Genomic DNA, 14,751 nt, shown 5'->3' on the forward strand with positions numbered 1-14,751 from the left:
ATTGTTCATAATCTTTCTCTTTCCCCCAGTATTTATTAGTGCATTTGCTTTTATGCAGAATTCTTAAATGGTGAAGAGATTGCTTACATTTTACGATTTGATCTTGAGGGTTTTCAGCTGCACTGTTCATCTACAAACATAAACATAAATGCTGAATTTCAGTTTTCAGATTTCCAAAATCTTCACAAGGTATACCAGTCTTGGCATCTTCTTTCAAAGTGCCAATGCATCCACATCCATATTTCTTTAGACACAGTTGAGGAACTGGCCCTTTAAATCTTACAAATGTTCTTGTCAGTAGCCGCTTGGGTCACTGTCCCCCCCTCATTGAATGAGGCATACATTTGATCGCATTTAGTGAAATGCTAATTGGCATTTACTTTGAACCTTCCTCAATGTTGAGATTCATTAGTGTAGCTGTTCATTGACTTCCACACAGACTTGTTAACATTTTATGGGAACCTTCATCTGTACTATTTTCCATATTTTATACTACATTCTCTCTGTCCCACTCATCATCAAAGTGCATTCTCTCCCTAAATAACAGTGGTATCCTGTGGTGGAAAAATTACCTATAACTCCTCCGTAAGACTGATTTTTGTGGGATAACCAGTCCACTGCATCAAAATCATGACCTAAATTTTCATCAAACCACAGTCACACTGTCTCTTTATGAACATTCTAATAGATACCATTTAGGACCAACTGATTGAACTTCTGTGCTTTTTAACAATCTCACACAGTTCCCCATTATATGTAATACAGAATCAAATACTAACATCAGGGCTTCAAACTTACCTGGTTGAGAAAGTGGGGAGCATATGCTTATGTTCAACATTAATGAAACAACAGGTGTATGAGATTATCCTGTAGCTAATAGCTGTCTTTTATAGTTACCAAATTGCAGATGAGCACAATTAAAAGACACTTACATAAACCTTTCTGCCACAGCCTTCATCAGTAAAAGAGAGAGACACACACACACACACTGCATTCATACACACAAGCAAGCACACCTTATGCATATATAACTGGCAACTCCAGCATCTTGGGTTGGAATACAGCTATCACATGGGATACAAGCAGCAATCTGAAGGGAGTGGGGAAGGGGAAGGGATAGCAGTGTGTGGGTGAGGAGAGAGATGAACACTGCCTGGTGGAATGTGCAAGGCTGGGACTGCCAACAGGTGCAGCTTCAGGAGGTTGTGGGGAAGGAAGGTGGGGGAAAAAGGAGCAGAAAAGGAGAGGAGCTGGCAAAAATGGGCAGATGCATTGGTAGAGGGTTGCAAATAAACAGGTTGGGAGATGACAATGGGGAGGAGAAGATAGGACAGAGGGTGCAGCAACTGTTGGGTGGAGGGTGTGGGGATAGTATGTTACCATACGTTGAGGCAGGGATATTTACAAGAGTGGAGAGTGTGTCATAAGGAAAATTCCATCTGCGCAGTTCAGAGAAGCTAGAGGTGGAGGGAAGGACCCAGATGTCTTCGGTAGTGAAGCTACCATTGAAATTAAATCAGCTGCATGTTGTGGCACATGGTGGTCTGCTGTTCTCTTGGCCAAAATTGGGTGATACCTGCAGTTTTACAGCTGTCATACCTTTCACACCAAAAAATCCCTGCCATATAGACTGGCCACCTGGGGATGGTGTATTTCCACTGACAAAAACTCCCTTGCTCAGTATGCTGAGGTCCACCAAGGTCTTCACAGACAGGCACTATCCCCCAGATCTAGTCCACAAACAGATCTCGCATGCCATTTCCCCTCACACCCCAAATCTTCCCATCACTCCCAAGAACCAGCCACAAAGGAGCATCCCCTTCGTCACCCAGTACCACCCCAGACTGGAACAACTGAATCACATCCTACGCCAGGGCTTTGATTACCTATTATCATGCCCTGAAATCAGGGTCATCCTATCTGAGACACTTCCCACCCAACCTCCACAACATCCTAGTCCATCCCTATGCCATTCCCAATCCCAACCCCTTGCCACAAGGATCATATCCCTCTGGAAGACCCAGATGCAAAACCTGCCCAATCCATCCACCCAGCAGTTCCTATTCTAGTCCCGTCGGGGACTGGGCAACCTGTGAAGGCAGCCATGTCATTTACCAGTTCTGCTGCAATCATTGGACAGCTTTTTATATCGGTATAACTACCAGCCAACTGTGTACCAGGGTAAATGGTCACTGCCTGATTGTGGCCAAGAGCAGAGTAGACCACCCTATGCCACGACATGCAGCTGAACATAAAACACTTGATTTCAATGGTTGCTTCACTATCTGAGCCATCTGGATTCTTCACTCCACCACCAACTTTTCCGAACTCTGCAGATTGGAGTTATCCGTAAAACACATTCCCCGCTCCCGTAACTATTCGTGCCTCAACCTCCTTTTTTTCCCCCACCTCCTTGCCCCACAACCTCCTGATGCTGCACCTGTTGGCTTTTTAGTCCCTGGACACTGCCAGATGGTGTTGTCTCTCTCTCCACCCACACACTACTATCCGTTCCCCTTCCCCGCTTGCTCCAGATTGCTGCTTGCATCCCATATAATAGATGCATTCTGGCTCGAGATGCTGGAGTTGGCAGTTGTATGTGCCTAAGGTATGCTTGCTTGTGTGTGTGTGTCTGGCCTTTACTGATGAAGGCTGTGGTGGAATGCTTTGTGTAAGTGTCTTTTAATTGTGCCTATCTGCAACCTGACATGCCTTCTTTATGGTAAGTAGCAATCAGTTGTTTCCTATATTGTTGATATTCGTACCCAGAGTTTCCATTGTTTCACTTGAACCATCTTTTATAAGAAGATACTGAGCTACACCAGCATTTAACTGGTATGCAGATTCTTTTCGAAATGTTGGAGATATTCTGTAGAATGACAAGATTGGAAACCCAATAAGCTATTTTGGAATCAGGTAGATATTTTGATAACGTTTACCTCTACATGAATGAAAACAGTGAAAATTAGCATGAAATAGCGTTAACAAAGAGAAAAGAAATAAGTGCAAAATTACAGTGAGACAGAATAGGTGGCCAGTACTAACTTACAGAAGACAAAAATCTGGTGCTTTCAATAGATACATTCAAAAGTGCGAAAAAACTATTCCTAGCTTTCAGCACTGCTAGTTCTTACTACAGGAAGGAAAAGGGATTATGTTTGGAGAAGCTGAATAGGAGGAGGACCAGATCACTCGGCCCCAAATTGATAGGGACCCACCTGTTGCAAGTACAAGGGGAGACACAAATGAAGGATTCATCAGAAATAGTAGGAGGTGAAAGGAACCCTATTTTGTGACTAGAAAATGTTTTGAGTGCAGTGAATGGACAAGAGTAGATGTAAGTGGATGTGTAGCATTCCTCTCAGACTTATACTTTCTGCTTGCTTGAAAATGTTGTACAAATTGGATCGGCCTGAAAGAAGGTAACATAAAAAATTTTGTTTACCTTGACGTAGATGAACAAACAGTGACACATTTGTAATGGAGCCATAACATTGTGCGAATACTAGAAGTTCTCTGTTGGGTAACTGATAAGCAAATGAATGAGGTAGAACAGTGCTTAGCACTGTAGGCTCACATTCAGGAGAAACAGAGTTGAAATGTCCGTTAGGCCGTTCAGTTTAAGTTTTCCCTAAATGTTGTAAAGGCTCCTTTAGAAGAATGTGATCAAAGTCTTACCCCATCTTTGCTCTATCTGGGCTAGCGACGTAACTCATAAAGCCTTGTCATTAACAGTACATTAAATCAGAATCTTTCTTCTTTTCTTTAACTAACATGCAAATAAAGTTCTGAATTATTCAATGCCAACTAGTTTTTGAGCCCTGTTTCTCCCAAACCTTCTGCTCTACTACTGTTACTTGTAGATACACCTCATGTGAGCTGAAATTTGATGATTTGAGAAAATCATATTCAAAACCTGGTCATTGACTTTTGTTTAAATTTGATGGGGCATAGTGAATGTTTGTAGAAAGTTAGCCAGTTGAAAACAACTATATGAAATGTAAAATTATCAGGTTCTTGTATTTTACCCAGAGTTAAAGATAGTGGGATGAAGCCTGTCAAATTATTTTCCACAAAATATTACATGTGGGTAAAATAGCCTGTTGACCTACTGTCACAGGAATTTTTTTTATGAAAGCTTAGTACCACATATATCACATGGTGTGTTCAACTGACTGCCTTGAAGATACCAGTTTTTAGTTTGAAGTGGTTGCATAATTATGTGACACACAAGAGAGCAAGAAGGTTGTTCTTTTATGTGATCTTGCAAGGTTGGCATTAGGTGACTGTAATACATGATCTGATAAAATCTTATATGGTACAAATCTTATTTCTTAGGAACTGTTGATTTGAACTGTACCATGTAATACTCAGCAGTACTTATTTTTATTTTGACAGTCAATTTTGGTCGGAGTCTGACCATCCTCAGGTCATAAAAGACACATTTAACTGCGCTTTCTAGAGGTGCAACAACTAATAATTCTTGAAATGCTCCATTCTGTTATATCACTATCATGTACATCTGTCTTCCATGCAAACTATTACAGTGACACTGTGCACTGGAAGATGGAAGTATATGATGTACGTTTCTAGCATTTGTAGACTTAGAGAAAGCTTTTGACAATGTTGACTGGAATACTTTCTATCAAATTCTGAAGGTGGCAGGGGTAAAATACAGGGAGTGAAAAGCTATTTACAATTTGTACAGAAACCAGATGGCAGTTATAAGAGTCGAGGGACATCAAAGGGAATCAGTGGTTGGGAAGGGAGTGAGACAGGGTTGTAGCCTCTCCCCGATGTTATTCAATCTCTATATTGAGCAAGCAGTGAAGGAAACAAAAGAAAATTTTGGAGGAGGTATTAAAATCCATGGAGAAGATATAAAAACTTTGAGGTTCGCTGATGACATTGTAATTCTGTCAGATACAGCAAAGGACTTCGAAGAGCAGTTGAATGGAATGGATAGTGTCTTGAAAGGAGGATATAAGGTGAAGCAAAACGAGGATAATTGAATGTAGTCGAATTAAGTCGGGTGATGCTGAGGGAATTAGATTAGGAAATGAGACACTTAAAGTAGTAAAGGAGTTTTGCTATTTGGGGAGCAAAATAACTGATGATGGTCGAAGTAGAGAGGATATAAAATGTAGACTGGCAATGGCAAGGAAAGCATTTCTGAAGAAGAGAAATTTGTTAACATCGAGTATAGATTTAAGTGCCAGGAAGTCGTTTCTGAAAGTATTTGTATGGAGTGTAGCCATGTATGGAAGTGTAACATGGACAATAAATAGTTTGGACAAGAAGAGAATAGAAGCTTTTGAAATGTGGTGCTACAGAAGAATGCTGAACATTAGATGGGTAGATCACATAACTAATAAGGAAGTATTGAATAAGATTGGGGAGAAGAGAAGTTTGTGGCACAACTTGACTAGAAGAAGGGATCGGTTGGTAGGACATGTTCTGAGGCATCAAGGGATCACCAATTTAGTATTGAAGGGCAGCGTGGAGGGTAAAAATCGTAGAGGGAGACCAAGGGATGAATACTCTAAGCAGATTCAGAAGGATGTAGGTTGCAGTAGGTACTGGGAGATGATGAAACTTGCACAGGATAGAGTAGCATGGAGAGCTGCATCAAACCAGTCTCAGGACTGAAGACCACAACAACAACCACAAGTTACACCAAACTAGAGCATTTTGCAGTTATAGAATGCACACTTAAATACATATTTTATGGTCTGAGTATGGTCAGATGGTAATCAAAATAAGTTGTTTAAAAAAATTAAATACAACTGTGTGTTGCATGATGTATTTTGTAGACTTTATGAAAACTGTTCAACGCTATCTACCCAAAATTGGTGTAATTTATGCTATTTAGGTTAAAGTTGCTTAATGGTTCATGATGTAATAAAATTTGATCAACAAAAGGATGAAACAAAAGTGCTAGAGACAATGTTAAATATGATGTTTGTTGTGAAAATAAAATTTTTTTATGATTAAAACGCACATGTCAGGTGTTATTACTGCCCTATAGATTCGAACTCTCTCAGTTGTACATGCAACAAAGTTAAAATGTTAAGAGTATGTGGCAATGTAAGCAGACTGCAAATGAATTAACTGATGAAGATGAAGTTACAGATAACATGAAATAGCTAAGTGTGGTGACACTTTGGTAAAATTTTGAATTTATGTGTAGCAGGAGCAGTTCCTAATGTAGTCATCTGATTTATATTTTCAACAGTTGCCTTAAATCTCCTTCACAAAATACTGGAACAGTAGACTCACTGACTTTTCCTTTCCAAAATGGACTGTTGCTCCTTACAACCTTCCTTAATAAGACAGTAAACGTGAATAAAAAGCCAGAATGAAATTCCCACTCTGCAGCATAGTGTGCAGTGATATGAAACATCCAGGTAGATTAAAACTGTGTGCCAGACCGAGACTCGAACTTGGGACCTTTGCCTTTCACAGGCAAGTGCTCTACCATCCAAGCAACCCAAGCATGATTCACGTCCCATCCTCACAGCTCTAATTCCACCATTACCTTGTCTGCTACCTTCCAAACTTCACAGAAGCTGTCCTGCAGACCTCACAGAACTGGCACTCCTGGAAGAAAGGTGAGAGCTTCTATGAAGTTTGGGATGTATGAGATGAGGTACTGGTGGAATTAGAGCTGTGAGGATGAGTTGTGAGTCGTGCATGGGTAGCTCAGATAGAAGAGCACTTGCCCATGTAAGGCGAGGAAGTTTCATAAATAAAAATAAATTAATTAAAAGTAAGGTGGGAAAACTAGTGGAGGAGTATATTGAGAAAAAATTGAAATATTCAGCTATACAATGTTGTGTTTGATCTCATTTTGCCCAGTGTAGTGCAACAACTGAATGTCGTATGGACTCAACAAATCGTTGGAAGCCCCTGCAGAAATATATTGTCATGTTGCCTCTGTAGCCATCCATAATTGCAGAAGTGTTGCTGGTGCAGGATTTTGTGCATGAACTGACCTCTCAACTATGTCCCATATCAGTGATCTGAGTGGCCAAATCATTCGCTCAAATTGCACAGAATGTTCTTCAAAACAATCACGAATAATTGTTGGCCTGTGACATGGCACATTGTCATCCAAAAAAATGCCATTGTTGTTTGGTACCATGAAGTCCATGAAAGCTGCAAATGGTCTCCAAGTATCTGAACATAACCATTTCCAGTCAATGATAGTGTCAGTTGGAGCAGAGGACGCAGTCCATTCCATTTAAACATGATCCACATAACTGTGGAGCCACCACTAGCTTGCACAGCACCTTGCTGGTAACTTGGGTCCGAGGCTTCATGGGGTCTGCACTGCACTCAAAATCCTACCATCAGCTCTTACCAACTGTAATCAGGACTGATCCGAGCAGGCCATGGCTTTCCAGTCATCTGGGGTCCAACTGATTTGGTAATGGGGCCAGGAGAGGCAGTGCAGGCAATGTCATGCCATTAGCAAAGGCACTCAAGTCGGTCATCTGCTGCCATAGCCCATTAATGCCAAATTTTTCTGCATAGTCCTAAGAGATACATTCATTTTATGTGCCACATTTATTTCTGTGGTTATTTCACACAGTGTTGCTTGTCTGTTAGCAGCGACAACTCTACGCAGATGCCACTGCTCTCTCTCATTATGTGAAGGCTGTCAGCCACTATGTAGCCCATGGTGAGAGGCTTTCCCTGTAATTTGGTATTCTCAGCATGCTCATGACACTGTGACCTCAGAATATTGAATTCCCTAACAATTTCTGAAATGGAATGACCCATGCATCGAGCTCCAACAACCATTTCACATTCAAAGTCTGTTAATTCCCATCATGTGGCCATAATCACACCAGAAACTTTTTCACGTGCATCACCTGAGAACAAAGGACAAGTCCACCAATGCAGTGCCCTTTATACCTTGTGTATGCAATACTACTGCCATCTGTATAATTGCATACTGCTGTCCCATGACTTCTGTCATCTCAGCATACATTGTGTCAGCCAGTTACTTTTCTAAACACATCTGTAAAAAAGTACTTTAACCAATTCCAGATCAGTCAAACTTGAAAAAAATATCAAACAATGGAAAATCCAGCATGGAATGTAACAATATTATGAAAAGGAAAGTTGCACTTACCATATAGTGGAGCTGCTGAGTTGCAGATAGGCACAGCAAAAAGACTGTCACAAATAAAGTTTTCGGCTCTTAAAGGCTTCGTCAAAAACACACACGCAAGTGCGCGCACGCGCGCGCACACACACACACACACACACACACACACACACACACACACACACACACACACACACACACACACACACACAGTGTGGTTGCAGTTGGCCGAGACTGTAGTCGTGTGTGTGTGAGTAGCATTTGTGTGTGTGTGTGATCTATTTTTGACGAGATCTTTATTTGTGAGAGTCTTTCTGTTGTGCCTATCTGTGACTCAGCATCTCTGCTATATCGTGAGTACCAACTTTCCTTTTCATAATGTTGAAAAAAATCATCTGCAGAGATATTAATAAAGGTAGTGTAGGATAATTGTAGGAAACTCACTGAAGAACGGGGCCTAGCATAGTCTTATATAGGACAGAATTTTCCTTAATTTTTGTCATACGTCATTCCCCTGGACTATGGATCTTGAAAGATTTAACTACCTAATACATTTACTCATACCTCCATCACTCACTTAGTAGATGCAAGTAGCCCACATCCTTACAGCTAGTGTGTCTGTTGGCTATTTATGTAACTAATAGTATGGTGCCACCTGGTAAATAAATGTTTTCTCTGGTATCAGTTAATGTTTATTAATAAAGATAAATAGGCAAAAACTAAAATTTCATTCCTCAGTGAAAGAGGAGAATGGATTACAAAAACTGGAACTTGAAACCAATCAGAGATTAATGGAGGAGGTTATCTTGGAGGTTGGTGGGGTGAGGTGTAACACAACTTGATAAGATAAGTAAGTCAGCTGTTACCAGAACACCAGTAATTTTATTGGGTTTTAAACCTTTGGTTAAGCAGTTTTATTGTTCATAGTACATTAACCATTCCCGTACTTTGTCTAGTTCAATCTCTGGAATGTAGACGATCTTGAATTTGCCAGTATCTAAGCATAAAGAGTTAAAATCGTTACAGCTTCATAATAAGATTATACAGAATCCTTGGAGTGTCTGTGTTAATTTTCATTCCTACAGTAAAGCCTGTTGCCAGTATATGGACTTCAATGCAATATAGTTTTATCCATAGGTTGCATATGCAGGAAACAACTTTATAATCTAATTTTCTTCCCAAGAATGAAGATTGAAAAGGCATCCGAAGTACACAATTTCAAAACTATACTTGATATTTTGGATATCCTGTACTTTCATGACTCTAATTATTAAGAAGTCTTGTTTACTAAGTGATTAAGTAATGAAATTATTCTCCTCATAAAACAAATCTTCTCCACTTAGTGTCAATACCAAAGCAGTCAAATAATGAAAATTTGGGATGCAATAACAACAATGTGAGTTAGGATAGATTGCCACTTGCAATACTGGAGAGGCATTGAATGGCAGACAGGCACATGAAACGTATGTTTAAAAGAAGACTAAGCTATGGGACAATATCCTTCATGTGATTTAGAAAAACACACAATGGGAGGGGGATTGAGGCTGCAGAGATAAGGAAAACGTGCAAGGCAGGATTTGAGGTTTGAATAATATTGGGAGATCTGAGAAGAGGAGACAGCTCTCTTATATTTGTTGTTTACTCTTTTTTTTTTTTTTTAATGGAGAGGGGGAATGGAGGTGTCAATGAAAAGGGAGCAGTGTAAGAGCAGAGGATATTATACAGAGATAGTTCCCAACAGTATTGGAGATAGCTACAGTGATGTGGTTGCCATTTGTATGAGTAGTAACTGCACCAAAGCCGGCAAATGGTGAGTCATTAGTTTTCATGGTATACGAAATTCCGGTGTGGTTGTATGGAACAGGTCTTACATGTGGGATTATCCACAGTGAAATGTCCCTTACATTGTAGGTTTGGAACCAGAGGATGTGTAGGAATGCACTAAGATATGGTGTAAGTGTTTTGCACAATGGAATATTAATGAAAACAAGAGTTTTGGCTGGATATCCCTTATTGTAAGGCGTGGTAAGAAGTGAAACACATTAGAAATGAAACAAAAAAGTAAAAATAAGTTTGAAATAAAGGAAAATTATGATTTACAATAAAAGTCATTTATTTTGTGAGGGAGATACTTAGCTAATGTTTAGATATACAGTGTGATAGCAGTGTAGGATAATTGTAGGAAACTCACTGAAGAACAGGGCCTAGCATAGTCTTATATAGGACAGAATCGTCCTTAATTTTTGTCATACGTCATTCCCCTGAACTATGGATCATGAAAGATTTAACTACCTAATACATTTACTCATACCTCCATCACTCACTTAGTAGATGCAAGTAGCCCACATCCTTACAGCTAGTGTGTCGGTTGGCTATTTATGTAACTAACAGTAGGTTGCCACCTGGTAAATAAATGTTTTCTCTGGTATCAGTTAATGTTTATTAATAAAGATAAATAGGCAAAAACTAAAATTTCATTTCTCGATGAAAGAGGAGAATGGATTACAAAAACTGGAACTTGAAACCAATCAGAGATTAATGGAGGAGGTTATCTTGGAGGTTGGTGGGGTGAGGTGTAACACAACTTGATAAGATAAGTAAGTTGGCTGTTACCAGAACAGCAGTACCATCATAATTTTCATTGGCTCTGGCATTCCTCGCTTCCACTCACCCATAAGCTTCCACTGTTGAGTAGTGTTTTGTGTCATAAATATAAATGAAAGGAAGGAAGGTTACAGTTTAACATTCCATCTACAACAAGGTCATAAGAGACAGTGCACATGAGGAATAGGATAGACGTGTGTGTGTGTGTGTGTGTGTGTGTGTGTGTGTGTGTGTGTGTGTGTGTGGAGGGGGGTGGATGGAGAGAATAGGCAATGTCCTTGTCAAAGCAACCATCCTGGCATTCCCCTTAATAAATTAAGGAAAGCACTGAAAACCTAAATCTCAAAGTCTCAACAGGACTCTGAACCACACTCCTGCTGAATATGAATGTTAAAATAGTAAAGATCAAAAGAAGGCCCAAAAACTAATTTTCTTTCACCACAAGTAAATCCATTTCAAATTTCCTCCTTTCAGTCCATGAAAAAAGACATGTACCTTCACATAGATCTCCATAAGTGAGGACATTCCTGGATGTTTCAATCAAATGGCAACTTTATTCTATCTCCCAGAACTGAATTTTCACATGATGATTGGCCTCACTTATTGCAGAATATTACACCATATTTTCAGTCAAGTTTACTAAAAGTTAATACATCTGCTATGAAACAATAATTGAAATATTGCTGATCAAAACTGATTTCAAATAAAAATGAAAGATTATGCTCATCCTGTTACATCCATTTATGTTTCAGAAAACAGTAACATATATCTTCATTTCAAAGGTCGAAATATGAGGTTACAAACCTTTAAATGACCATATATAGTCAACCAAGTAAAGTATGTCCTGTCCTTTCTTGATGCATCTACAACTGGATAATAAAAAAAATTAATATTTGTAGGTACAATAATTTGTTACACACAGTAAAATATGATGTGTTGGAGAGCTCAGCTACATTTTCAAAGTCAATACTTGTGGTCTGCAAGAAAATTTTTACAGAAGTATTGACACTGTTCTTTTTTATGTTTGCACAGTATATGAAAAGAAAAGAGGTGCTAAACAGCAGCAATCAGTCATGTAGAAAGAATGACAAGTTGTTCAGCTTCCATGATTGTGTGTGTGTGTGTGTGTGTGTGTGTGTGAGAGAGAGAGAGAGAGAGAGAGAGAGAGAGAGAGAGAGAGAGAGAGGGGGGGGGGGGGACTCTGAGAAACCTGAAACTTTAGTGAGGTTTTCATTCTTGTTCATCTGCCTGTTATTTACTCAGCATCTCAACTATACCATGAATTGTTGTTACCTTTACTTCTTCCAGAAAGTTGTATTACAAATACATGTACCACAGACACTCTCTGCATCAAGAAACTGAACTATGCATTTTTTTCCCCCTGAGGGTATCTGTCAGTTACATTGAGCTATTCACAGTAGATTGATTTCTACCTGGTCTGGAGTACACAAGCCTGGGTACAGAAAAACTTACTTAAAAATGGCTAATTATCAAGGAAACTGAGACCTGATTGCAGAATTCGTTATACGGAAGAGAGATATGGAACATAAGAACTAATTGTTCATACTCTTAAGGGTACTGGTAATTAGGTAAAGTTAACAGGAAAAAGATGTAAATATGAGAAGAAATGTAAAAGGATTTGAGGATAATAAACATTAAGAATGAAAGTGAACATACCGTTGATACCATTCCAAACTGTAATATAAAGATAATAATAAATAAAATCTGATATAAATTGCAAGAATCTATGGAGTCATTATTTATACACTCATGATAGTTATTTTCATAAATACATTATCCGCCTCCACAGCCAAGTTTGTTAAAAACATACTTGAGCACTGGTATTCAGCTTGGCAGTAGACAGTCTGAGTCCTGGTGCTGAAAAATATTTAAAATATTATTATAACCTCTGGCTGACTGCAAGTGGAGGAGACATGGTTCCTCTTCATCACACTCTCCACTGTAAAGTTCTAGGTTAAATTTCAAGTTTCACCACAGTGTCTTGCAGAATGGGACATGTGACATTGTTGATCGTGATCCATCTCCCGATCTGTTGGGTAGGCATGATTAGTTCATTATTCTTTTGGTGTTAGGATTAGGTTATGTGCTGCCACATCTCATCATCATAATCAACAAGAAAATTGTAGCACTACACTACCCACACTTTCATCAGAGTGGGTACATTTGCCACCTGAGATGCAAGCTGGCACAGTGATGTCAAATGGAAAGACTTGAACAGTGCTGTGGGATGTATAAGCTCATCATCATTCTCCTAATATTAAAGTTTCTCAGATAACAAATAATAAGAACATAAAAGCCATTTAAATTCAGAATACACTCCACAAGCAAATAAATATCTGTGTGTGGTATTTTACAACATCTCAGTATAAGTAGAAAGCAAAATTTCAACATAATTTTCTATCTAGAGAAATGCAGAAATAATTAGGCCCATCATCTATTACAAAATAGTGTGGTTATGTTAGATAATTAGGAAAGAGAAAAAACAATAGCCTAGTTAAATTCATGCCTGAGTTTTCATCAATAAACTTCCACTCTTCTACATTTCTGCACATTGATGTACCATCATCACTTTCTCAATTCTTTTATGATGTGCTTTTTTAAAAGTTTGCAATTTTCATTGCATGTTATAAGTTGAAATGTTGTATAGGTTAGTTATTTCCTTAGCTATACACTACATATATAAATTGTTGATGCTCATGGCCTTAATTAACTTTATACTCCAAATTATTATGAAGCAGCGGACAATAAAGACTTACTAGCATAATTGGTCTGACACACACATATTTTTTACTGTGCAACTCTTTAATTGTTTGCTTAATATTGTCTTGAATTGTTAAAATAATCATATAAAGCTTTCTATTAATTTTTTCATAAATGTTCTTGTAATTAGTATTTGGTATTGATAATCCAAGAAAAAGAGTGTGAATTTAACAAAGAAATTTAATCATTATGTAATGGAGATGATAACTCAACTCAGTAGACAATTCTAGAAATGTCAGAATATCCTACAAGAATAATTTTCATGCAAGTAACAGGATACAGACAACAGGCTGTTACCTTACTTTATTTAAGCCTGCTAATATCTGACAAATATCTGTTGCCTGTAAAGTGTGTTCCATCACTTTTTTTTAGATTTTATGGTCACTAAATTCATGCATTTTTATCCAATGACAGATGCATGTAAAATAAAGGTTTTGAATGTCAGTCTGTTCAGGCATCTTGTGTTTTTGTCTTAGGTCGCAGTATCATTACCAAAAAGAGCGATGGGTCCCAAGTAAAGGAATCAACAGACAGCAGCACAACTCTGGAAGATGATGATGTTAAAGGTAAGAAAATGATTTCATGTAATACTGTAATTTCATTTAAATGAGGTAAAAGTTTACAAAACTTACAGTTCTGGAAAAGGAAGTTTTGGAAACAGAGAAGGAAATTAACAAAGGTCTGGATGTAGAAAATTTTTCAGAGGAGACTGGAATAGCTGTAACATAAGCATGATGCTGCAATTAATATTTATACCATAAGAAGACAGGACCAAGGAGCTCTGGCATGGTTCTTCCAAAGTTGATAGCTTACCTATTACATTTGAGCATTCTACTCATATAATATTTGCAGTGTAGGAGTTAGTGAGTATAGCAAGTATTAACTGTAGTAATTTAATACTACTTTCCTTTCTGTTTCTTCTTTGTTTGCTTTGCATGATTAATAGACTAATATAATTCAAACTGCATAGATTCAATACCATACATAACTTTAAAATATATCAGAATGTCATTTCTGTTTTTACAGGACAGAGCCTTTGTGTGTGTTTGTGAGCTAGGCATGCCACAGAGATTGCTTTCAGCAAAGTTGCTGTAATCTGAAACAGTACAATGTGACACCTGTTTTGTAGTATTTTCTGCTACCTCAAGATTGTCTTCTAAAATAGGGTCATATTTTTACACAATTTTACTGCTTGGCTTAATGCAGTGTTGAAATTTTATTTTATACAACATGTCTGAATTAAATGAAAA

The 14,751-nt window shown here is 38.3% G+C and overlaps 1 protein-coding gene across 16 annotated transcripts in view; it reads left to right on the top strand.

The window, feature by feature from the left end:
• Positions 1-14,751, top strand: part of LOC126475204 (calcium/calmodulin-dependent protein kinase type II alpha chain) — a 1,005,993-nt gene that overhangs the window by 816,514 nt on the left and 174,728 nt on the right. For all 16 annotated transcript variants that reach the window (XM_050102858.1, XM_050102867.1, XM_050102894.1 and 13 more), the window contains exon 12: positions 13,978-14,067. In XM_050102858.1, the coding sequence (XP_049958815.1) occupies positions 13,978-14,067 (90 nt within the window). The remainder of the gene's footprint in view (positions 1-13,977; positions 14,068-14,751) is intronic.

The sequence above is a fragment of the Schistocerca serialis genome, chromosome 1, assembly GCF_023864345.2.
Source record: "Schistocerca serialis cubense isolate TAMUIC-IGC-003099 chromosome 1, iqSchSeri2.2, whole genome shotgun sequence".
Classification (NCBI taxonomy): Eukaryota; Metazoa; Arthropoda; class Insecta; order Orthoptera; family Acrididae; genus Schistocerca; species Schistocerca serialis.